Source organism: Ixodes scapularis, unplaced genomic scaffold (genome assembly GCF_016920785.2).
Source record: "Ixodes scapularis isolate PalLabHiFi unplaced genomic scaffold, ASM1692078v2 PGA_scaffold1__304_contigs__length_218370807, whole genome shotgun sequence".
Lineage (NCBI taxonomy): Eukaryota > Metazoa > Arthropoda > Arachnida > Ixodida > Ixodidae > Ixodes > Ixodes scapularis.
Genome location: NW_024609846.1, coordinates 14,896,466 through 14,923,226, shown reverse-complemented (window position 1 = coordinate 14,923,226; position 26,761 = coordinate 14,896,466). Strand labels below are relative to the sequence as shown.

The following is a 26,761-nucleotide window of genomic DNA, read 5'->3' as shown; positions in this document are numbered from 1 at the left end:
CAGCTTGTAGGAATACGTTACGTATACGAATGATTTCGTATTCCTACACGTAAGCGGTCTTAAGTGTTGTCCTGTAAGTTTTATTTGCCACTGCACTCAATTTTTTGGGGCTGCACAATTCACTGAACTCTTCCCGGTGTGAGGGAGAACACTCGAATACTAATGGAGTATTGGGACAGGTTGACTCGAAGGCGAAATTCAGGATCCGCTTCCAACCTGTAGACAAAACAAACATTTAATAGAAAAGCGGAAGCTTTTCTATTCAATGTTTTCAAGTTTTATCTTAAAATCAATCAAATTCTTCATAATTTTATCAAAAGATGCTGATTGTTGATTAGCACAGTAATTAAATTGGCTCTCCGATCCGGATTTCCGTTTGAACACATAAAGATATAGTCAGCTTATTATTCCTTGTTATTTTACTTTGAAGGAAAGATTGAACAAAACTATCTGAGGCTGGAAATCGCATGATTCTTCCTGCTTCAGGCTGACACCTTAAGACGTTGTAGGGTCACTCGTTTAACATGTTCACACTTCAAGTGGTTATTGGCTGCAGCCTGTTTGTGTATATTTGTCTATTTACCTGACCTTACAGCCTTAATCACATCTGCCATCGGCGAGTAGTGGTTACTCTATTGCTTCCCTAAATTGTCTGCAAAATAGATTTCACGTTTTCCGCAAGAAATCCAGTCATATATTCTGTTCCATCTCCCAGTTTATACTGGTATTTTCGGTAGGGTTGTTTTCATCAAAGATCTGAGCTTTCATCTGATGGTAAAGTGGGAATTGAGACGGCACGAAACCCTTCCTTTTATTAATTTGTTTATGGTGTTGGTATTTTTGAGGGAGTTACAGGACTGAATTAATGTGCACATAGATAGAAAACAAAAATCAGTAACATTCAAGCGCACCTCACAAGCAGCAAATAACAAGCAACTGTAGTACCGGAAGACCAACGTCAGCACACGTCGTCAGGGTAACACACGGAATATGCACATCCCTCGCTTGCGTGGAAATGCAGGTAAAAAATTTAGTGTTTCACAAGACGAACGGAAACACAAGTAAGCGAAATTAATCGTAATCGGAGGGTTAGCTAACGTTTACTGTACACCTGCTAAGAACGCTTTTCGAAAACATTAATGTCGTCGTTGTCTATTATTTATGTTGTCAGAGCGTCAAATCGGCAATAGATCTGAGGAAGAATTAAGATGAATATAACTATAACTCTTTATTTTATCTATTAGATTCTGGCTTTAACGGCCATTTCTAAGAAGCCTTGGTAGGCGAGCCGTTTATAGCTGTAACACGAATTTAAAAAAAAAATGTAACATACATTTTTTGGCATAAGCGTGATTCTTAAACACGGTATTTTTCGGCGATGAAAAAAAAAACAGTATATTCTGCGGTGTAAGCATATTCCGTACTGATTTAACTCTGCGATAATTTGAGAAGTTTTTTTATCCCAGCACACACTCAAACGATTTTATACGACGGCGGCATGCCCTCAGGTTTAATCGTTCTAACGTATTGCCATCAAATACTTTTCTTGAGCGGGTGTGTGTGTGTGGGGGGGGGGGGGGAGGGGGCGTATCTATGGTTATGTTAAAAAAACAACTTCGTCTTGGCAGTGGAGCAAAGGTTGTTGATATGTATGCTCCAGTTTAGCCAAGCGGATATGGGGAAGCCGAGGTATTTATATTAACGAACTTTTTCAATACTTTAAATTAATAGCGGGAAGCTTTGTTGCGGCTAGAAGGTTCGTAAATGATTAGGGGTAAAACAGCGCAACGCCACACGGATTAAGTAAAGGCGAGGCAGTACAGAGCGCTGTGCTGTCTCGCCTTTTACCGGAGGCGTAAACTAATAGGGTAACTTTTTTCTTTCCGTGGGTGGAAACAAACAGCACTGTAATGTCGGCGCTAATTTTATTTTAATAATTACCTTTACCGCTTCTGCACTAACTCAAAAAAGGAAAATGACGGCACCTGGTCTTCATGGCAAGACACATATGAGTACCGCAAGCAGTCATGTGTGGACAAGCGAACAGGAACACTTGACCTCATTTCTTATATATAGTTCATATAACATAATAATAAAAGAAACCACGAAGCAAATTTCTGGCGAACTCTCAAACATACGCTTACAGTTCTTAAAATTTATTTATATTATTCCAGAGAATTACCATCAATGGTGGCAATATTTGGGCACGCTGAGCAAGAGGCACGCAGCCGAAAGCCTTTGAGAGATCTAAACAAATCGCAGTGATTTCCCCTCTACTCATGAAACATTAAAAAGATGATACAATAGATAGTGATTCTCTAGTCCTCTTAGTTGACAAAACACTCTTGAATGGTTAAGAGAACTGCACAACCTTTTCGATACAATATATTCTGCAGCAACTTACTTAATGGAGCAGTAAGCGATATTGGTCTATGATGTTTAAATGAATGATAACCAACACACACACACACATGTATATATATATATAGAATGCTGCTACTATCGCTGAAAACAAGTTAAAAAGTACTGAAAGCCTTTCTAAACTTGGGTTATGAGTAGCAAAAATAATTGAAAACCACTCTTCATAACCTTTCAAATATATTTTGGAAATTTCGTCAGGTCACAGACATTTTTTATGCCCATTTAAATTAGCCAAGCAAAAATATCGGTCTCACAGATATTGAGATCTGTCCGAGACGACAATATTTTGGGACTCCTGTCAGCACCAGCTTAAAATATGTGACTACTTTTTACAAAACAGACTAAAGAAAACTTAATTTGAATTCTTTTTTAAGACGCTGAGTCCGTAAGAAAAGGTGCTACCTATTATATGTTTTTTTTCCAAAGAGGTGTTTATTTTCTGAACTAATTAGTCTCAGTCAAAACAAATACTATACCATGATGCCGGTAATACTGTAATGCTAACGTTTGCTGCAATCTTCGTGCTAATCTTCGGAATATTTTGAAATGCAACAAAGAAATTAAGGACAGCTGAATGTAATGTTATAAAGAGACATAGAGCAACTGTAGTTCCCTATTTATCTACAATAGGCACAATTTGTTTTCTAGTCTGTCGAAATCGTCTACGATTATATCGTTTCACAAAAGCGATGACCGGACGTGTTGGGGGCGCTACAGCAACGCGCGTCTCTAAAAATTACATAAAATATATATTTCAAACTAAAAGCGTGTATACCATACACATGTATTATCCATGCTTCTGTAGAGATGAGTTATATGTGACTACATTCTCCATCGAACGTTCCTAGGCTTGAAAGATGGGCGATGAGTGTCGTTTCTATTATTATTCTACCTACATCGAACCAATATACATGAGTTCGATTTTACGAAAGTATGAGATATTTAGTTATAACCCTATGGCGTTGAATATACAAAGTTTTTGTTAATGCTAAAAATTAGAAACGTTTTTTTTTAATAATTATCGTTGTCGTGAAGTTTACGTCACGATATTCATCCAAAGTTTGATGTCTGTGTGTGTGTGTGTTTTTTTTAATATCTGTTTTCTTTTTCAGCTCGATATGGCCAACTTGTTTGAAGCTGCAATTCTCTACGGCGAGAAGGGTTTTCCGGTTGGTAAATGGAGCGCTAATGAATGGGCGCTTCGTCAATCCAAGCTGCAGAACATGCACGGAGGAACTACATTTCTCGATAGAGACGGATTAGTTCCCGCTCACGGAGCTGTGTGGAATAATGTTCCACTGGCGGGGTTACTTAGGGTGAGCTCTGATAACTGCAAGTCGTGTACTACGAGTTACCAAGTCAAGGACTGCCTGATCACTAAAAAAAAAGTTTTGTGGAAACGTGATTAATTTCCGTATATGGAAATAATTTGTCCATTTAATGGATAGGTCACTCCTAACTAACAATTTCTTTTCGGGAACTTTATTCGAGTATACGGCCTTCCCTTCACGTTGTTAACTTCAATGTTCCTTTCTTAAATTGCTTATTATCTATGGATAACAGGATTCTGAGTGTAGCGCTTAAGAATGGGGGGACTCGAGCTGAAATCTTCCGGAAGTACCGATTGCGCCGTACCGTTTAGTTTGTTCCCGATATTTGGATGTAACTACTGCGCTGTTAGAATGTTACAATCGCAGCTCCTGACGCTCCATTTGCCCGTGCAATTGGTGACATTTTCTATATCGAGGAATAAGGTACTTGTTCTTTTATGAATGTATGTGTTTATTTGGTTCATGATTGTTTTGATATTTCTGTCTCTACTGTACTTAGGCCTTCAAAATTTGGCGGGCTTTTATGAAATGATAATTTTGCTATATGAACCTTGATGTTAAGGCCAGAAACTTCAGTACCTTTGACTGAATTTCATGTGGTTGTATAAGTCTAAAACTGCAGCGAAATGAAAGCAATATATATATATATAGTGTTTTCTTTTAAGCTTAACAGAATTTTTAAAAAGAAACCATGAAAGCTAGATTAATGCGGTCTGTGCAGGCGAGTTATACGGCCAGGGGGACATCATAGAGGAGGATAATCGTAACGATCAGTCGGCAAATTAGTTAAAATTCGTTAATTAACTTTTTAATTAATGAAAATAGACATGTAGGTTCAATTAGAAACTTGCTCAGCGTCATCAAAAACCACTAAATAAGTCATTTTCAAAAAGACTTTCGGCGCGTGCGAGCCATAGTATTGTACTAAAGTTACCACTCGTGAAGCAGGTAGAAGGCTGGGGCTAGATAAGAGACGGAAAAATCGCGCGGGCGCCTTATCGCAACCGCTAGCTTTGTACGTGCTCCACGAGTGCTAACTTTAGTGCACTACTACGCTTCTCACGCGCTCAAAGTCTTTATTAAAGTGACTGATTTAGGGGTTTTCGATGACGCCAAGCACGTTTCTAATTGAAACTATATGGCTATTTTCATTAATTAAAAAGTTAATTAAGGAATTTTAACTAATTAGCCGACTGATCGTTACGATTATCCTCCTCTATTATGTCCCCCTGGCCGTTTAACTCACCTTCACAGACCGCATTAATCTAGCTTGCTTGGTTTCTTTTTAAAAATTCTGTTAAGCTTAAAAAAAAAAGAACACCCTGTATATATATTTTATTGTTGAGTCGTCACAATTACAACTCTCTTTTAGCTTGGCATATACATAAGCACAGTTGGAAAGTTAAAATTTCGCGAATACATTTTTTGATAACTAAAACAAGATATTTTGTTACGTGAACTGTTAATCTACATTAGAAAAATGTTCCCCATATGTAACGGATGCTTCTTCATTTCAGAAAATCGCAGCAGAAGGAATCGGTGCATTTTATGAGGGCCCCGTGGCTTCTGGCATTGTAAACGCCGTGACGAGTGCCGGTGGCATAATGTCACTGGCTGACCTTCAATCTCACATGAATTCTGTGGAGCCGGGAATGTTACCTCCCGTGTCAACTTCGTACCGTAAAACTACAGTTCACACGACGCCCCTACCGAGCCAAGGAGCCATACTACTCGAAGCGCTTAACATTCTGGAAGGTTACGACATCTCAAGTACGTATTCATTTAGTGTTGGACACGGAATGAAATTGACATCTGTTTTCGGAATTGGGTTCAAGGCAGGAAACATCTGTAGGCGAGGTACCTGTCTTCTACTGTCCTTGGACACGGAAATAAATGAAAAAAATAACTGATCTTTTGTAAAATCTGCTTTAGGCCTTTTATAGGCTTTGTTTTTGTTACCATGCCTGTCGTTGAGTTTTGCTCTTGTCATTATCGCACTCAACTAAATAGTTTCTAAAAGACAAGTCTATCAATCCATGAAATCATTCGCAAGATCGGTTTGCGCCCTAAATAAATTCTTGTAATGATTAATTGTTATGGCAACCTGCGTCATAAGTCAACAACAGTGTTATAATTACCTGATATACAGATGTTTGGCACATTGTGGCATTTATTAGACTGATTTGAAGATATACGAGAAAAAAAATGAAATGAATACTGTACACACGAGTCCATCTCAGCCTTTCCCATATGAATGTATAGGTGTTCAAGCTGCTAAAATAGTTTATTTTAGTAATCAGGATATTGAAACCTCGAATGAATATATTATTACGAGGATAAAGAATAAGTGGTCTGGCAGAGAAAACCCAATGATTGAGAGAAGAAGAAGAGGATTAGTAGGTTCTTTGCTTGCAACGGAAAATGTCATCTCGACTTTCTAGCATCTCAATCACCTGTAAATAAGCCCCACTTTCAGCGCAACATTCTTTGTTGGAGGTGCGGCGTACAGTGATTGCCGGCCTGGATCTGAGAAAGCAACGTCTTTTGTCTGCGCCCTTCATGACCAATGCGTCCGGCACCCCACATGAAGGCGTATCTTCTGGGTCAAGCCCACCCCCAGTACAGAGGCAACTTTTGGTCCTCGCCAAGTCTAGCGACCCTGGGATTTTCACCTGCACCGGCGAGTAAGAAGTAGAAAAATTGAAAGATCTCTACGAGAGAGAGGGCCTCTAGCGTTACGACAACATAATCATGCTAGCAAACGTACAATTCTAATTGAAAGATACAGCTCTCACATGATTCCAGGCCCACAAAGAAGAGCTTAAATTTTGGAATGTCTTCAAGTCAAAATTGGAAGACCCCTTTGGGTCTTCCAACTGGATGCCAGCTCTCTGAAAAGCAAAAAATGGCATCAAGAGTGCTCAGATCCACGGAATCCTGTCACCTACATCTAAAACGTCCTCCCCCTCTGCCCTAAGATAATCCTGAAATGCACCAGCTTGACCAGATTGAAAATATACTCAAGGGAATAGCGGATGGTGCTTTTCAGCTTCTGATCATCAAGGACTTTAGGACTGTTCAGAATGCGCTCAAGGAATGTCGTCGGTTTGAGGCGGCAACACATTGTGGAATCGCACACGTTTGAGAGATTGCCTAACACCCTTTCGAATTCATAACGTGAGGATACTGACAAGATGTCAACTATAATATAGAAAAAAATTCTTCGCCGCGAACTTGGAGTTATGATACCGTCGAACACTGCTGCCACTTCTTCCGACTTGGCGACGACCGCTGTGTGTATCACTGCCGTGCAAAGCGTCGTCAGGAAAGAGTTGGACAGGCTTTGTGCCTCTGCCCAGAGCCCACGGTTGTTGTTGTTGTTAGAACGTTCTTTATTGCCCTGTTATATATAATATATGTATATATAAATATATATACATATATACACACACATATACCATACACCCATGTAATGCACCATTGTCGTCTGCATCGGCGCGGGCCTAAGGATCTGCCGTTGCCGTCATGCCGGTGTGGGTGGGTGTTGGTTCCAGCGCCTTCGGCTGCTGCAAAGTCGTCCACCGGGGCCGTCGTCGTCGTAGACGAACTCCGCCAGCTTTGTCCACAGCAGGGAGACGATCGTCTTGTCACGACTGGTGGGTAGAATCCAATCGACATACGTCGCCGGACGGATCTCGTCTGGGAGTTCCTCCAGTTTTGTTTTCCGAAGGCTAGCGTGGCGCTCGCACTCCCAGACAACATGGGCAGCCGTCGCGGCACTCCGGCACCGGCGACACGCCCCCTCGTCAGGATCGTCGCCGAAGAACTTATGGCGCAGCGCCGGGGATAGGACAGTGTTGGTCGCGAAGCGCCGGACGAGGGTCTGAGTGCTCCTCGGTAGGTCATTCGGCATCGGAGGAACGGGACGCAACTGCTCGTCCGGGCGTTCCTCCCGCTCCTCACGAAAGTGCCATAGGATTCTCCGCCTTCGCTGTTTAGCACTTTCCTTGACGACAGACGGGTTGGCCGGGCCGGCCGCCTCGCCGGCTGAGTTGTGGAATGCGTTCGGCGCGGATGCCATCTGGCGAACGGCTGCTCGCGCCTCGAAGTGGGCCCACTCGTTGCCGTCAATGCCCGCATGCGCAGGCACCCAGGAAATAATAGCTTGGATGTTGAGCTTCTTTCGAAGTTCTAGGAACGCGGCGAGCAACTCGCCGACTATTCCCGTGTACATTGAGGGGCTCCCGCTCGCTCGTCTGCAAGTCTCGTACGCGCGAGTCGAGTCGGTGAACAGTAGGAGACTGTGTGGGATGTCTGTTGGTGCAAAAGTTTGAAGAACCCACTGGGATGCTCGGAGAAGTGCCATGAGTTCCGCTTGCGTAGTGTCGACGTCTTCAGTGGTCGAAAGCGCAGCCGCGTTCGGAATGCCATGGGTGGTGTCGACCCACGCGACCGCCTGGAAGTGCTTGGGGGTTGTCCTCTCCTTCCCCGTCGTCGCCGGCAGTCGACAGCAAGGTCTCCGCCATGTCAGTGTAGATGATGGTGTGCGTAGGCGGTGATTTGTGCGCGACGCTACGTGTGTGCGCTTTGGCAAAGCGTTTGCGTCGCTCCAAGTTGCTCGTTCGAGGTCCCATGTTTCGTGGGAGGGGTTTTCCGTCGGTAAGCGTGACCGGGGCGGCCCACGGAGGGGGCGAGTGCGCGTCTGCCGGGCGGACGTCCAGACTGGGAGGCACGCGGAGCTCTTCCAATATGGAAAGCCCAGCTGTCGAGCTGCTGAGGCCGTCTCTCTGGGCGAGGAGCGCCTGTTCGGCGAGTTCCGACAGGAGGTTCATGCCGCCGTGCGCGTACAGCTCCCGGAGGGGCGTATACTTAGGCAGTCCGGTAACAATGCGGATGGCTTCGCGATTGAGTTTCTCGAGTTGCTCCGCCTGCCTGGGCGTGAGGACGTGATAGTTATAGCCGTAGAGGATACGGGATTCAAGCAGCGCCGTGAGGAGCTGGCGCGTTTCTCTCTCCCGCGTGAGCCACTGGAGGTGTGTGATTCTACGGATGAGGCGGAGGAGGGGTCTGCACTGCAAGGCGACTTTCCTCACCCACGTGGTGCCTTTGCCATCTTGATCTATGTAGGCTCCCAGGATCCGAAGGGAGGGTTTTCGCTGTATCCTTTGGCCGGCCATGCTGAGGGCGATTTGGTTGCGGACCGCCTCGGTCTTTCTGTGGGGCCCGTTCAAAACCACGACGTGTTCGGTCTTCTCGGCCGAGGCGGTCATGCCCACATTCCGAAGAAAGCCCTGTATGACGTCGAGGCCAAGCTGAAGCGTGTGCTCCTGTTCGCCCGCCGATCCCGTCGTTGCCCAGATGGTGACATCATCGGCGTATACGGCGAAGTGCAGCGACGGAACCGCTTCAAGGAGTGGGGGAAGTCTTGCCATGACCAGGTTGAAGAGGGTGGGCGAGAGGACCGCGCCCTGCGGTACCCCGGTCCTGTTCGGTTGAGCGGGTCCAATGTAGTCCCCGGCTTTGATCTTGTACGTTCTGTCGTTCAGGAAACTCTTAACGAAATTGAGAAGGTGGCCGCACACTCCGGCAAGCTCTGCGCTCTGGATGACTGCCTCGTGAGGGACGGTGTCGAAGGCCTTGCGAACGTCCACCGCCACCACCGTTCTCGTCTGCACTTTCGAGTAGGCGTCAAGGACCTGGTGGCGCAACATAAGGAGAATGTCTTGCGTGCTCATCCCGTGGCGGAATTCTAGTTGATGTGGGTGGAGAGGGTAGTGACTCATCCGTCTGAGGCACATTCCCATGCGGCCGACTGCTACAGCTTCGGTTTACCAGCTGATATACCGGGGTTTATTCCACGCCGCCGTCAAGACCCTGCTGAGCGGCGCACCCCTGACAACAGACTTATCGGCTTCAACTGCAGCAGGGCAGGCCGTGTCGCTCGCTACTGCCGCAATACCTAAAGCGCACAACATCCGTTTACAGCTTCTGACCATCGGCCCTACAATGGTCAGTAACCTTCCTTTTCAAATCACCGCAATCTTCAAGACGACAAATTCTATGTCCTGTCGCATAATCATCGCTCGCGGTCTCCAACCCCGCTGCCAATTTCTGTCGCATTTTACCCGTCGGCTTTCGTCGACGTCTGTCATTTCAAGGCGTTCGGAAAACTGAACTGTGCAGCCTCAGGAGGTGAGGCTGAATGCCAAGGATCACCTCCAGATTCTCTTCACATCACTTTTGGCACCACCCGTAACCGAGTGCCCGTTAATATTGACAGTACACCGGCGCATGCACTTGTGGACAGAGGTGCCGCTACTTCCAAATGCAAAAAGAGTTCCAGAGACAATAAAAAAAAAAGCTTTGTCCCCCACCCAACAGAAACACTATACGAAGTGCTGAGGAAGGAAAGGAAGAAAGGTCAGAAAGGGAGACAAAATAAGCTAACATGGCGTATTTTCTCCCGGTTTGCTACTTTGTTTTGGAGGAAAGGGGTGAGAGGATTAAACGAGTCCAATTTATTTTACCTTATAATTTAAAATTAGGTGTAAGAATACTCAAGAGAAATAGTATTCTTTTTTCGGGTGTGATTAACGAAAATGGAACGATTTGAAGGAATCGCTGAATTTATTGGCAAGAAAAACACCTTGAACATGAATATTTTATTCCACTCTAAACTTCACTCTAAACATTACATTGTGTGTATTCCCGCCAGGCACCGAGTCACCAAAATCTACTGATAGCCAACAAATAGCAAGGCTGAAAATATATTCAGACCTAAGAAACAAGATATGCTGCGATAGTATTGGGTTTGGCAGTAACGTTTCAGGTTCTTACGTCATGCTCGGTGCTGCAGCGGAGGTTTTGCTTTAGGTATAAACAATTTAAGCCACTCACTTCGCCATGCTTTTTCTGTGTATTGCATCGAGTGGCTCTTACAAATGATTTGAGTGAATATAGACGCACCATATTCGGTAGAATCAAAGTTATAATCGACGAGTTTGTGTGGTTCCCGTTGATAAATTTGCTGAGGTGCCTTGACGCAGGTTACACGTTGAAGCCAGTTGAGATTTATCATCTGATGATTGAAGCACTAAGATTGGCCTTTGTCGACGGACTGTCATACGTTGCGGACCCGGAATATGGGTCAACAGACATTATGGTCAGCAAGGAGCATGCCCGACAAAGGCGAGCTTTCATCGACCTCCAAAGGTGAATAATCTTCTCTAATGTACCCGCTGAAGAAAATTCGAAAACTTTGTTTTATTTACTCCCTGAATTGGTTACAAGGGGAAGTTTATCAAACACATGCACCTCCAGTGCAGAGTATGTAGAGGGTTAGTGGGAGTTTGATTAAAATAAAGACAAAAAGTCTAGGGGTTATAGACTAAAATTTCTTCAAATAAACGCAATTTTTGCCGATATGTTTCGTTGTCCGGTTTCTAATATTCATTGCTGTTTCTCGCTTGAATAGAGCTCTTACACTGAAAGTACAGTTCGTACTTCATATCACGCTAATGGTTCAGGTCATCACCGCAAGTATAATTTGGAGGCCAGAAACCAACCGGCACACTTTCACTTATTTATTACTTTATTTGGAGATGCTGTCCAGCACTAAGGATCACAAAATATACCCACCAAATTCACATCTCATGTTCATCTCATCGACATCTTAATTCTTTTCTAGATAATTTGTTTGCTATATGATAGGGTATTGTTTTTTTTTAACCACTGATTATGTCGTGATGTTGTTTCAATCGATTCAAAACGAAAACAAATGACTACTGACTAAAATGAATATTTTTGTCGAATAATTTTAGATATTTAATATGGCCTGAATTTTCAGATACTTGTTGTCATTATGGTGTCGGTGCATTGAACCTTGCAAAAGGAAAAACCGAATATATATATATATATATATATATATATATATATATATATATATATATATATATATATATATATAAGCTAGCGGATGCTTCCCGCACATGTACACTGCAGCCTGTTTGGGAGGAACGAATGCCGCATTTATCTCATCGCAAAAAACAAACTACGCATCGCCGTATCTTTACTCTTCACCCAAACGCAGCGAGAGCAGTTGAAACAGGATGTGAATGTTTCAGGGTCTACCGCTATCTAGGTCACAAGTTACAAGTAAGCTTCGGAAACTGGCTGTAAAGAAAATGTGGCCAATGAAGCCCGTGCGTACATGCAGATGAACACCGAAGGCTACCAGAAAGGCACCCTCATAAGTTCGAGCGCAGCCAAGGCTAGTATCTGATGGAGCCAATCAAACAGCGCTCACAGCCCTTGTCGCCTTTGTGTGTTTGATATCACTGATTATACCGATCACGTGCAGTGGATGCACCACGATCCTGCGCTTTTGTTTCTGTTCGTGATTGGTTTAGGAAAGGGAGAGCGAACCCATATAAGCAACTTGGGCCTTGACTATGCACTTTGGGCGCTGCTGGACTGTCTTCATCGAATGGTAGGCATTTGCAAAATATACATATACAGGGTGTTCCACGAAAGGTGGGCAAATTCGATATTCCAAAAACTACGCGTCGCAACAAAAAAAAAAAAAAAAAAAAAAAAAACATTATGTTGTTTTGATCCTTGGCTAGGCACCTATTTAGGAAAATTATTAACGTCCGGGATAATTAGATTGTTAATTATTTTCGCGTAATCAACTTTTTATTAGTGAGTTTAATGGCTTGATTTCAATAGGCCTATTGCTATATTACCCAAGCATCAAGGAGAATGCAGCGATTGGTGTTCCACGCGCCACACGCGCACGCCTTCCTTGTATAACAGATTCGAAGTAAATAACCGAAATAAAGCGTTGACGTACGCGCGTGCAAGATGCCATTTATTTTAGGCATTTGCTTTAGAAAAGTTACTACTGCTGACGCCAGCACGTGCGGTGCGTGGAACACCAATCCCTGCATTCTCCTTGATGCTTGGGTAATATAGCAATAGGTCTATTAGAAACTTGCTGAGCATCACCGAAAAACACTAAATGATTAAATTGTAGAATGATAGAAGGCACGCGCGCCCACAGAACTTCGACGGGTTTTTAAGTTTCGGTTTCCAATCGGAGCGCTGCTCGGCCCCGACGCACCGCGCCCCGTAGAGGTTGGTTGCACGATTTCTCCACGGTGCGCGGTGTCGTCGGTGCCGAGAAGCGCTCCGATTGCAAACCGAAACTCAAAAACCTGTGGAAGTTCAGCGGTTTTTCAGAAAGTCGTCAAATGCCGTGCGTGCCTTCTAGCGCTTTGCAATTTATTGATTTCGTGTTTTTCGATGATGCTCAGCAATGTTCTAATTGAAACAATGCCCTTAAACGCAATACTAAAAAAGTTAATTGCGCCAAAATAATTAACAACTTAATTATCCCAAACTTCAATAATTTTCCTAAATTGGCCTAGGACCAAAACGACACAATCCTTTTTGGTTGCAACACGTAGTTATTGAAATATCGAATTTGTCCACCTTTCGTAAAACAACCCGGTGTATGTTCATTTTAATAAAATAAGAGTTAAGGATCTCTTATAGGCAGTTGCATCGCTCATCACCAGGGTGAAAAAGCCTGAGTCACTGAGCTGCGGGCGCATGCACAGGGTCTGATATACCGCACACCAGAGAAACAGCGCACGCTCAGGTGTTCCACAGCCCAGCAAACAAATATGACAGCGTGCAGAAGGCGACTTTTGCAAAGGACTCTACTCCGACGTCGAACCTAGTAAACGCGGCGTAGAGCAGCGGACACCGATATTGATTGGTCGCAGATGTTGAGTTACTGCTCGCTAGCCAATCAGAGACCCAGGTGCTGCGCGACGCTACGTTCGCGGCTCTAAACGTCGGAGTATAACCAAGCCTTTAGTCCTGAAACGTTAACACCTGGTCAGGATAGCTAGCGCTGTATTTGGGGAAGGGCTGAATGAACGGCGATACCAGTGCTACAAGCGCGTTTTTTCTCCCATCGGCCTTTTATGAACGTTAAAAATTATTGAGTTGTCAAACGATCGCTTTGAAAAAAAGTTATGTTGAAGGTATGACAAACCGTTTACGGATTAAAAACAAACGAAGCAAAAAGGGGCCTGTTGATAGGCTTGTCAGAAATATCATGACATTATCCTGGAAAAACGCTGCTGCAATAGGATAGACCCTTTCCGAAATTCAGTCTGACCACTTTGATCACTATCATCATCTGTGGAACGGTATTTGTGCCACACCAGTGGCGGCCTTTTAGTGACTGATAAATGAAGACGTTGAAGATGCTCCTAAGGGGATCTTGCGAGGCCTGTACATTGGGGGGTGGGGGTCAGTACGACGCGACGTGGGAATGGAACACAAGAGCTACGTAAGCGTTTATTTATGATAACTCAGATTCAGTCAATCTGGGGCGGTACACAATCGGCTTTAAAGCACTTTGGTGCATAGAATTTTCTCGAGGCATCTGAGAGGGTTGGAGCTTTGTTCTGAATGCAGGTTCTTGGTCACCATCGAACTGAAAGTGATCGAGAAAGAACTCACACTAAACAATTCATCGCGTGCCATTGACTTCCGAAAGTGACGGTGCCAATACAAGTTCATTTCCGCCATTGATATGGCAAAACCTAGACTTCCTTATGAACCACCAGATGGCACTGAATTTTGAAAAGGGTCTATTTGAAGTTTTTAGAGCGCAGGTCTTAGGCGGCCGTTTCCGGTTTGAGCGGCGTCGGTGTCGGCGTCACCGTCGCCGTCGGCATAACCCTGAGGTTCCGTGACCCGCCCCTGAGGTCACGTGACCCCTGAGGTCACGTGACCCCGCTTTGAGTTTACGTGACACGCCCCCCCCCCCCCCCCCCCCTGAGGTCACGTGAACTCAAGGAGTCACCTATCATTCGGTACCCTTCCATCCTCCTCCTAAGAAGCTGCGCTCTAATCCGGAATTACAGGGAATTGTAAACGGCTTATTAGGTCTTATTTATTCAATTTTTTGTTTAACAAACTACACGTGCAGACACACATCTAATTTATATTTTATTTCACTTTTTTACAATGTTTCTCGTTTGCCCTCTTCGTGATGTAGACTATTGTTGCAAGCGTTATTTCTTGCCCATGGACATTGCCGACTGTGCGCAATACTGAATGTCGGACATCTAATTTGCGCAGAAAAGTTATCAGGTAGCCATATTCAATTATTAGTTGTAACCGTACCAAACCGTCCATTATAAATAAACATAAGAAATGTAAAAAAAAAAACAAGTCTGGGGCTGTCTCTAAATAGGAAAGCATTGTAGTCTTGATTGCTGTACTCTTTGTAGACCACCATTGTAGCGTGTTAGTTGCATTCAAATTATCCGACATAGGATACTGAACTTACCTCTAGTTGTTCTTTTGGCAGGGCAATGACGTCATCTGCTCCGGAGGGACTTCCTTCCTTGTATCAGACAGGCACCGTTGCAGCGACAGCGGCCGACACGCAAGGAAACGCCTGCTGCCTCATAGGGAGCACGAGCGTACCGTTTGGTTGCACTGTTGTCAGAGAGTACGGGTTTCCAGTACACGTAAGTCGGTGGCAACACATTCAGCACGAGACATTTGAATATCAATCATTCTTCTGTATTGCACTGGTGTAATTATAACGTGCTATATTATTAAACAATCAAACGCTTCTCGCATGTACCAAGTGAGGGTTACGTATAGTTCAAATGGACAAGTGACATTGAGGTAGCAGATTATATGACAAATCCGTAAAACGAAACCCGCTGAACAAGAATAGTTTAGAAAGCCCACATCAATGATTACTTTTCCTAGTCACAATGTTCAAGGGCATCCGTTTACAGTTTATTCAATGTTTACATGGGTTTCCTTATTTGTGCGTGATGTGTACTTGTTCATAATTAACAAAACTGCTATTTGGCAACTCTTACTGCTAATCATGTTTACTGTATCCTTCGCTGTGAATTTTAAATCATTAGAAGTGCCCTTAAGGAATCATAAACTGAACTGAACAACACAGAGCCCCAATGGAAGTGTTTTACATTAAACCACCCTTACTTTAGTGATCCGAGTTTTGGGCGCGTATGTTTCTTTTGAACCGGGGAGAGGTTTTAAAAAGTTTTCTTTTTCACTAACACACCATACAGTTTTCGAATTTTTTATTCCTGCTCAGGGGACCCTTTCTGTATTCTGTGTTCCAATAAGGTAATGTGTGTCGTTGAACAAATAACTAACGAAATTAAATGATTTGAGAATTTACATGATCCACTGAACAACCAGAATTGGTTCACAATAAAGCGCTTAAAGATCTAGATTGCAACATATCTCTCATCCACAGGATGTACTACGGCGTGTTGTAATAAAATAGTGCGTAGGTGTTTTATAAATGTTACGTAATACATCTGCGAATTGTCACTCACTCTCGTGCCCTCACATCCGCCACGATTTATAATGCTGATAAGAACGCGTCCTTTCGTACTGTCAAGCTACATTAAAAATAAGAAAAGGCTTACATTCAGCTTAAGAGAAACAGCACGCATTTTATTAAGAAACAACTCTGTAATATTAACAACCAAGATGAAAGAAACTGATCTAAGAAAGTGAGAAAGTTTAACCACGTAACAGATACCTACATATACTGGCTCACGACTCGACCTGGGGGTTGAATAATTCGGTTTGGTTGTCTCTACGATGACATGGTCAGCAACTGCACTGAAATTAACCATGCGTAGCTGCAAGCTAATCAATACCTAAAAGAAAATAGCCCTTATACACGACGGCGGTCGTCAGCGGACATTATGACCATGTCAGGAGGAGAAGCCTACTTTCCATGCGATGAGGGCGTTTAAATTTGGCATTTGGTTCCAGCGAAGATCGCTGGATATAGGCTGATGTCTTGAATTAGACAACGGAAGGGTTCCAGTCTCCTTCTAACCAATAATAGGATGTAACCTTCTGACCCAAAGAAGCAGATTTGTTACCTGTTAATATTTCTCTCAGTTTGACTGTGTTTCTCTACAAGTTACATAGAGGTTTATTCCAGGCACGAGGTGCGGCATTCAACACCTTGCCGGGGCACCCCAACTGCGTAGGTCCACGCAAGAAGCCGTACCACACTCTGATGCCTGTTGTCGTCACGGATTCCAGTTCGGGAAGACTGCTGGCCGTTATGGGATCACAAGGGGGAAGCATGTCACCGCAAGCTCTGCTGCAGGTAATGTGAAGGGTTGCATGCTAGTACTAATATATTTTATTCAGTTTAAAAATCGTTTAACGATGTGCACACTAAATTAAATATTTTGATATGACATATAAATTAAATCAGTAAAACACGTGCATGGAACTTCTCAATTGGCAGGGGAGCACAAGTCTTAATATTTGTCATTTTTCGTTTTCTTCGAAGGTAATCCTGGGCATTGTCGACCTTGGCCTTGACCCTCAAGAAGCTGTTTCCAAGCTACGAATAAAAATTGGATCTTTGAAACTTGCCACGCACCCCGAGTAAGTGCATGACCTAAATATATATCAATTTTTACCGCTCTCTACTTTTATTTTCTTCTGTTTTTGAATGTTTTCTAGATGTATGAAGTCTAAAAATAAAAGTGAAATGTTAAATTATCAGATGTTTTCTTAATTATCGTATTACGTAGACCCTCCCTGTGTATGGCAGTTTGAAAAAAAAAAGTGAGTAATTAGTTTCAGGGGTATCGCAGGGTTATATTTGGTATATATTTGATTTTATGTTTTTGTTATTCATTTAAATTTAGTTCATCTAGATATATGGCGATTATATTTTATGTACGGACAAATCGCTAATCCAGAATGAAAAAAAAAATTATCCGTGTCCAGTTGTTCTTAGACGTCTCTTATTCTACACGTTTCCTGCCTCGGTATTCACTTAAGCATACAGATAATTATTGTTTTTACTGTTCGCTCTGTGAAAAATACTTTTTTGGCAAGATGTAAGAATGAGATTTTCGAAGAAATCTATATTTTCAAACAAAAAGTTTATTCTCAAAATATATCGCTGCACTGCTTTCTACATTCCTTAAGAGTAAGGTATTACGCATTAATTCGACTAGGTAAGGGGCGGTTGGAAAAAAAATTATAATAAAATAAAAGTAAGTTGCCTGTGTTATACTCATTGAACGTTTGAAGTGAAGTGGCTGGCGTACTTTAGTAAATACTTTTTTTGTTGAGTGATTTTTTTTTAATTCGAAAAAAAATCTTTGAAGAATGTAAGTAAGCACCCACCCTCAAAAAGTACAGAAAAATAAAAGTTCTTTCGAACATAGCGATTTAGACTCTAAACCAGCAAGCTTCAGAATAACAACTTCAACCATACTATTGCGTGGAATCAATGTAACTATAATTGTCACCAGCTTTTGGCAATGTCCTTGGCGGAAAGTTAACAAGAACGAAAAGAAGCTGCCCACGAGCTATTGGCTGGTAAACCAAATCCCACGGGACGCGAACATACGAATAACCGTCGCGGCAGCGCCGAAAGCTGAAAAATGAGGTCGTCCTTAGAAGGGCCAAATACGGCATTATTTAATAACATGGCCTGGTCTCTTCATGTAAGATTCTACAACGGCCCGTTTATGGTCGTGGTTTGGCAATATACCCTCATGTTGGCGTAGTATAGCGCGTGATACACCTATATATATAATTATTGGCCCTCTCGGGTGGCGATATATAGTGTCACCTTATGTCTGTCCTTAAACAAGGTGCTTCACAAATGAGCGATTCCTTTTTATAAATATAAATTTGAAAATACACAAACGAATCCTTCGGTATAACCTACTACATGTCAGCGGACGTAAGAGTACGTATATAGAGCGACAACAGAAAATTAATTAAGTACGGTCAACTTAAAGGCCGGCGTACCACCTACGTTTTGTGCATGGAAGATCATCCTCTTAGAACTCCCCTCTCCTAAGTTGCGAGGGGAACGAAGTTGGGGCAAGGTAAAAAGTGAAAAGGATACAGATAAGGAAAAGGCACGCGAAATTGGAAAGCGCGATGTGTATTTTGTCTTAATAATAAATAAAATATACACCAATCAAATCCTCGTTTAAAGGCGGAACCCTGCGTTTCGAGACCTGCTCGGTCTCTTCTTCAGGGGTTGACTGCTGCTATGGCCGTTGAGTAGCAGTATTCCGATTTCTTCTTCTACAGATTTGTATATCGTTTTGCATCGGTGAGGTGGCGATGTCCGTTCACGTAGACGGTCGGCAGAGTGCAGAGGGGATCTATTTATGTTTTCTAGCGTCGTTTGTAAGTGCCAGGATTCAATAAAACGTCTGTCTGGGATTGGTCTCAACGGCCAAGATGCTGGTGTTGGCGAAGTCACATGCATCTCCAAACTCAGCTAGGTGATTGGTAAGCGTCTGAAAAGAATCCGACTGTTCCTGGCATCGAACCAGTTCGCTTGCAGCTTTGCATTGATTGCATTATCATCATAACCTTAAAATGCAGGCCGTTCACTCTTGTTGGTGTTACGTAGTCTGGTGGTCGCTGTTAAAACACGTTTGCTCTACTCGCGTCTAACTCCCGATTAACTGAGTGGGTAGAGCGCTCCGCTGGAAATGGAGGGGTCCCTGGTTCGATACCAGGACTAGGCGGATCTCTTTTTGTTCGCGAAGCAGTGACCTGGCTGTGTTTGCAAAATGTATGTTTGTCTTCTGTCACCCTTGTTCTTCTTCTCCAGAGATTATTATCATTAAGGATTCCTAAGTGGCTTTAACATGTGCATTTTTCGTCTGTGGTTCGCAATGTTATTTTGCGTTTTGCCGCATGATGAGGCATAAGTAATAAATAAAAAGAGGTAAAACATAATAGCAAGACACCGACTGCTGGGCTTCAACTCGGAAAACCCTGTGGCTTTGACGGGCCCATACAATCTATAGCAAAAATTTACCTAGCAAAGATATTATTAGTACTAGTAGCTGTAGTAATACAAGAAAGGGCGACGGGAGTCTCGCCCGGAAATGACGCGCGTCTGCGCAGTGGGCGTGGTCATAGAGTTGTTGTAAGGCGATCTGACAGCGTTGCATTATCTAAAGGTTATGTGATCATTGTCAAGACGCTCTACACTGTGGTTATTTCTCGGGCGATCAGCGTTCGGTGCCTTTTTCCTTTAGTATAACGATTAGTGGAATATAGTCAAACTAACTTCGCCAAATGAGAAACAAATTTACTGTCCTCTCTTTCAACAGCGGCTACAACAGAGCAGGAGTTTGAGCTTAGATATTTTTAATTTTAAACGCGCCTTACCGAGCGAATATCTTTAAAAAAAGCTTATGCGTGAATATTCCACCATTACATTGCTAATTATCATTCTTTTTCGTACCTTGATGTCTGACCTTCTCGGCCACGCGACCCCCGAATAATTATTCGTTTATTTCAAGTTTGAATTTTTAAAAGCTTCTCTTTCGGCATTACGGAGAATTGTAAACGTCTTTCATTTTTTTGTCTTGGAACGAAAATAATGTGCCAAGTGCACAGGTTAAAAACTGTGCATTATACTTCACTTTCTTTTCATTGTGATTGAAATTGAAATTGAAATTGAAATTGAAAAAAAATACCTCGTATTTCTGAACGAGTTGCAATGCCCGAGCTGTGATAAATAGATTATATTGTTTGTAAAGAAGACGACGTGGGGCTCGGCTCATCGCGCTCGTCAAGCCAGCGCTCTTCGAATCTTGTGCACCCGCCGACTGAACTGGCTGCTGACTGATCACCAGTGCTTCATCCTTGAAATCACCTCATTACACCGAGCTGACATCATCTCACAGTTGGGTGGAGTGAGGAGTAACATGATTGAGATGATGTCAAGTTGGTTTATTTTGATGATTATGAGGGTGTAGCACTGATGTTCGGCCAGCAGTTGGGCCGGTCGGCGGGTGCGCCAGATTCGAAGAGCGCGGGCTTGGCGAGCGAGATCAGCGGATCCCCACTCCCGGCGTCTTTCATAAAAATATAACGAATTATGACTCGCGAAAATGAATACCTATTTGTTACCAAATTTCAATCACAATGAAAAGAAAGTGAAGTATAATGCACAGTTTTTAACCTGTGCACTTGGCACATTATTTTCGTTCCAAGACAAAAAATGAAAGACGTTTACAATTCTCCGTAATGCCGAATTAGAGCGCCGCACTTGAGGAGAAGGAGGGTATGGAACTCCCCCTCCGTACCCTCCCCTCCTCTTCTTCTGCTCCTTCTCCATTCTAGCGGGAAATTTTCACTAAATTTCAAGGAAATTCCAGGGAAATTATTCTGCTACATTTAGCACAACAAATTTCTTGCTAAATTTAGCGAAAGAAATTCCACGCTAAGTTTAGCAGAACAATTTTACCGCTATATTTAGTGAAAAACTTTCCCCGCTAAGTTTAGTGGAAAAAATTCCGGCAAAAGTTAGCGGGAAAACGTCCCATAATGAAACGTGCGCACCTACGCCGACGCCGACGCCGACGCCGACGCCGCTCAAGCCGGAAAGGGTGTCTGAGAGCTGCGCTTTAAAGGATAATGTAAACAATATTTGCCTGAAGCTGCTGTGTTCTGTTTAAATTAAGCGTAGTCTATCGACCGCTGATACGCGAGTTAAACGAGCACCTTAACCGCAGCTATGTATGACTCAGGTTAGACCTAAGTGCGATTAAAGGTGCTGGTGTCACTAGTGTAGGAACGGTTTAGTGCGGATTACGTTGTTTGGAGGTAGAGACTGCTCCTGTCACGCCATTTAAAGGAAACCTGCGTATATTTTTGTTTCAGCGACCCACTTACTGCTGAAGAAGGCATGGACCCTGTGTTGATCGAGTCCCTCAAAAGCAAAGGCCATCGTTTCCGGGACGGCCTCGGCGGCGCGGGAGGATCATATATGGGTCACGTTAGTGTGGTAACTACAGATGAGTCTCGGAATGGGAGAAACAAAGAACCACATAGAGCTCGACCCTCGTGCAGTGTATTATGGTGTGGAACCGAGCCTCGCTGCGATGCTTCTGCTATGACCTACTAGAATACTTGCCTTCTAGCCGAGCGACGCACACCCATGATACCAAGCTGTTCTTTTGTTCGTTTTATGTCGTTCGTGTGATGACACTGAAATGGGCCGTAATTCGACATTATTACCAATTGGGAAAATAGGAAATTCTTACGCACAAGACGCTCAATTTTTTATACTTAAATTTGCATCACTTTTAGGGAGTCATTGTTCCCTTTATTTTTTCAGATGTCGTAACATACATTTTATGCAATAAACGTGTATATTGTTTTTGGTATAGTTTGTATACACCAAAGCTGTTGACAAAGAACGCAGCATCAACACCGTTATTTTGTTTGAAAAAGAGTTTGTGCGCAGAGGAATAGGACGCCCTTGCAACGCTTTGTTGTAGAAATCTCTGCGCAGCAGCTCTGCTTGTTAAAAATAGGTGCAGATCCGGCTTACATGGGAACCCGTACAGGAGGCCAACGTTGATAAAACGCTCAGCAAATTTTGATTGCTTTGTTTTATAAATGATGTATGTTTGGATATATTCTTCGCAGGGTCACAGAAATCGAGACAAAATTTATATTCAGTGTGGTCTCATATCAAACGAGAGTTTGATGTGTTCGTTTTATTGAAATGTTCCCGCGAGTGTTTTATGAGCACAACTTTCTGTGTTTCGTCGAAAGCGTTTGTCCGCACACATTATCTCCGTCGCCGGTATCCGGATGGGTGTTTGTTGCCGAACCCTTGGCGGTTTCGATAAAGACTGCTGCAAACTCGGACCTGAGATGAATGGGTTTCCGGGAGTGGTGTGAAAGTTTTTCGCGAGTAGTATTGAGTGTTTGGAAGACAAATAATTAGTACTAGCGAATTTGATTTTGCATATATGATCCGCCTGAGTGAATTTGTTTTTCTTCCCGTATCCTTACGGCGAACTAAATGAGGCCGTTTTTTCAATAAAATACACTTAGCGAAAAAAAAGTTGCTGTTGCATGTGTTCACGAAACATTTTTCCACGAAACATTATAATGTGGCCGAAACATATGTCCATCAAATATTTAAATGAAGCGTGCGTCCATGAAATGTTGTCCACGACACGTGTTTCGACAACATTATATGGACAACTGCCGAACACTAGCATTTGTGCTACGAACGAGTGTTTGGAGGCAGCATGCTCGCATGTTTAGTTTCCGCTTGTCTTGCACTTACGGTGAAACTTGGCTTGCCATCTGCAAGTGCGAAATTCCAACCACTCTTAGCGTCCTCATACGCTTGTTTACCGATATTGATTTTGTTTATAGTTTACAGCGCGATTGAGCTCAAATAGAGACAATCCTACGCTACTGGCCCCGTGTGCCACAATAAAAACACAGAATGTTCACATGTGGCCGCTCGCGTGGGTGAACGTAGCTGTCTTGCAAGAGCGATTGCGACGCTTTATAGCAACGTGGCGAACGTTCGCTGTCTGCGCGCGTTTTATCGTAAGCCTTTGACCGAGTATATTGCCAACCGTCAGAACGTGGATTTTTTTAGCAACCAGAGTTTAAATGATTTCAATTGCTCTATTTCAAGCAACCAGGAAAACAGCTCACACTACATCTGAGTGTAATAAAATACTATGAAAATGCGAACATTAAGGCATGAGCAACACAGCTGCAAGCTTCAGCTTTCGATGCGCTCAAGGGTGTAAATTGTAGCTATTTACCAGTCTTCATCAGCACGCGCGATATGCGTAGGTACACAATATTTGACCAAACGTCACACTCCACCCCCTGAATATTTTTTCATATATTTTGCACACAAGTAATTGGTCCGCACAAATTACCAAACTAATATTGCTACATTGCTTAAACTTTGTGAAAGTTATCCATAAAATATAAATAATTGATAGGTTGCAGTCATTTTAGCTGTCCCTGCACTCAGTGCTAAAATGAAGTTTGGTCATTTGATGATGTGAATAACGCTCTAACATTGGCATTGCTCTTGTCATGCTCTAAGCATAGGAATTTTGTTAGAGTCATACTTTGTGTTTGTCAAACTGATAACTTACAACAGCTGAAGCTCATTTCTTGTGTTTTCAAAACTCGCGGTCAAAATTGAAAATTGCAGTTACCTAAAATGATACACCTGACCGAAACAAAATTGTCCTTTTTTTTTACTTATAGAGGCATTCAATTCTTCAAGCTAAAATTCTGGAAACCCACGTATATTACATCGTCACGATTTTGTGGAAAACTGTAAAGCGCGAACCACGTACACGTCAAAACATCATAAACGTCATACTTATCTCACCACGTTGAAATAACTGCAATAGAGCTCGAGATCCCCGGGATGATAAATGCACACCAGCGATCTCAATTTTTCGACGCGTCGGTTTTATTTTATGCATGCGCCTCGCTATTAGCTCAGGACAATTTTCGCGTTTTGTTTTCACCACATCTGCTGGATACGCGAACTCATAGCGTAGACAACTGATCCCTTTACACGTGAACTAGCGCAGCGTGGCTGCGTTCCACAAAAAGCTCGCGCATCGAGGAACAAGTGAACGGTTAGGGATATCTCGATTTCAGGAGAAAGAAGAATACCACACTGTTTCAAAGCGTGAACATACACGATCTATTGCGTTCGTTCACAGGTCTGGAAGGCAATCCATTGCCATTGGTTGGTTCAGAATCAAAGAATCCAAAAGTGGGTTTTCACCTTAATTATACACGCACTACAAGTTTCTGATAATCTGTAGTGAAATCACGCTACAGAATATTTCATATTTTCACACTAATAGTGCTACAAGTGCGCACAGATGTGCATTGATTAGAGCGGGAGCTTTAGATAGTCAAGAAACACCAGGAGCCGCGTAAGCTTGAAAAGTGTAGGTCGGTCAGTCCATAACCGCCTAACAATCTTAAAACAAAGGACAACCGGCACCAGGGGTCGAAACCCGGTCACCGACATGGAAGCCGAGTGCGCTGCTGACTGAGCTAAGGGCCCAGCATGCAGAAACGGGAGGAGCAAATTCAGGTGGTACGAGAAAGCGCGGGGAGCGTAGAGGGGAGGAAAGGGCAAGAAAAAGAGAAGCAGAAACATTTGGTGCGTCCGGAACGAGGAGGTGTTGAAAGGGCAGGAAAGCGCGTTCTCTCGTTCTCGGTAACCCAGAAAATTCAGCGCAAATGCTTTGTATCCGGATGGCGCTGAAGGGAAGCGGGCGCAGCGTCGCAAAGAGACAATGCTACTAAATTAGATCAGTACAGGAACTGTCCTCCATACGCACTACTTGTACGAGCAGTGCCCCCCCCCCCCCCTCTTTTCTCCCCCCTCCCCCCGCCCCCCTTCTTTTACGGCTCGCCTCCCGTCGTCAGATTACCCACCGTTTTGGAGTGACTGCTCTTATGGTAACTTCGCGTAGTATAGGGGATAAGTATATATTTCAAAGCACATCATCCACGTGACGTTTCACCGTAGTCTATACAAGACAGTTTTGCAAAGAAAATCTAAATAGCTATTGAAACGACGGAAGGCGGACTGGCGGGATTAAGCGCGGATAACAGCTTCCCCCAATAGTCCTCAACTGAGATAATCACAGACTTGTACACGTTACTGAAAAAAAGTAACTGATTACAATTACAATTACTACAGTCAAAAAAGTAACCGATTACCGTTACTGATTACTGCCTCCCAGAAGTAATTGAACAATTACTGCAAAGTAATTGATTACTTTTCAAGTTACTTTCACGTTACTTTTTATTGCGATGACAGAAATACACAAATACACAGTAAAATATTGCGTACACAATTTTGTTTGGTTATTGTTCCCTTTTTTGTTTTCAGACCCGGACCTTGTCGTGTAGCTGACGCGTCGACCTAAGGAACAAAGCCCACTAAAAAGTCAATTGCGAGTTCCCGCTTCCCGTCGACTTTATCAGCAATCTGCAACGAGATCCGGAACTCCCCAGCCAAGGCTGGTGGCGCGCTTGTAGAAGAGCGTGGCGTAAAATCCTAGTTTTACTTTTTTAGATGTTAAAAAAATGTCAATCATTTTTGCTCCATGGCTGAGTGACTATGCTGGTTTTTGTGAGAAAAAAAATTGTGGGATGAAAAATGTAATTGGTAATTGTGTAATTGATGTTGTAATTGATTACAGAAAAAAAGTAATTGAATTACTCCAAGCGTTACAGCTTGACAAATGTAATTGAAGCGTTACAAAATTACACTTAACTGTAATTGATTACAAGTAATCAATTACTTGTAACGCGTTACGAACAAGTCTGGTAAGCTTGAGCAAGGGTTTTCGCTCAAAGTTTGCGTCGCTCATTTTATTATTCACATGTGGATGAGCTCGCACGTTATACAAAAGAGCAGCAGTTCCACGATTGGAAACGGATCATGTGAAGTATCCATTAGCGGAAGAGATCGCCCCGACCACTTCTCAACTCTAAACATTGCTTGTCACAAAGACTACGAGGGGAAATTGGGAAATATTTCAACTGCCTTTGTTATATTTCGCATCCGCTTTAGGCATTCTTCGGTTCTGGCTCTCCTACTGCGAGTAGGTACCCTAAGCAAGACTTTTTTATTTTTTTTATTTCTGTGTGTGTGTGCGTGAGGGGGCTAGTTTGAACGGACTCACAAAGCTACATTCTGCTTCCTCAAACTTTACCCTGAACGGCCGTTGTCGCGCACTGTGGCTTTCCTGGGGCTCTCCACTCCCAGTCCCAGCTCGAAAAAAAAAAAAAGAAGAAAACGGACATTCCACAGAAACTGTACATAGAAAGAGATTGACCTCGTTTCCTACAGCTCCGCAAATGTTTTTTTCTTTTTTTTCGTTCGAAAAAAAAAAAGCTAATTTTATTTTTGTCATTTCATAAAAAAAAGGCTTGTGCCGGGGGGGGGGGGGGGGGGGGGCGGATCCCGTGGACGAATTGTAACGGTTACTAGTAATTTTATTACTTCAAAAAGTAATCAGATTACTCTTCTGATTACTGCCGAATAAAAGTAATCAACTCATTACAAAATTACTCCAAAAAGTAATCGA

At 43.1% G+C, this 26,761-nt stretch overlaps 1 protein-coding gene and 1 pseudogene across 1 annotated transcript in view; both read left to right on the top strand.

Annotated features, from left to right (window-relative positions):
• The window catches only part of LOC8025741 (glutathione hydrolase-like YwrD proenzyme), a 48,046-nt gene extending 26,284 nt beyond the window's left edge, over positions 1-21,762 (top strand). The window contains exons 4-10 of the mRNA XM_040212025.1: positions 3,534-3,737; positions 5,270-5,522; positions 10,799-10,964; positions 15,145-15,307; positions 16,786-16,956; positions 17,146-17,243; positions 21,519-21,762. Of these exons, the coding sequence (XP_040067959.1) occupies positions 3,534-3,737; positions 5,270-5,522; positions 10,799-10,964; positions 15,145-15,307; positions 16,786-16,956; positions 17,146-17,243; positions 21,519-21,762 (1,299 nt within the window). The remainder of the gene's footprint in view (positions 1-3,533; positions 3,738-5,269; positions 5,523-10,798; positions 10,965-15,144; positions 15,308-16,785; positions 16,957-17,145; positions 17,244-21,518) is intronic.
• LOC115314767 lies at positions 8,074-8,702 on the top strand (annotated as a pseudogene).
• Positions 21,763-26,761: the final 4,999 nt, after the last annotated feature.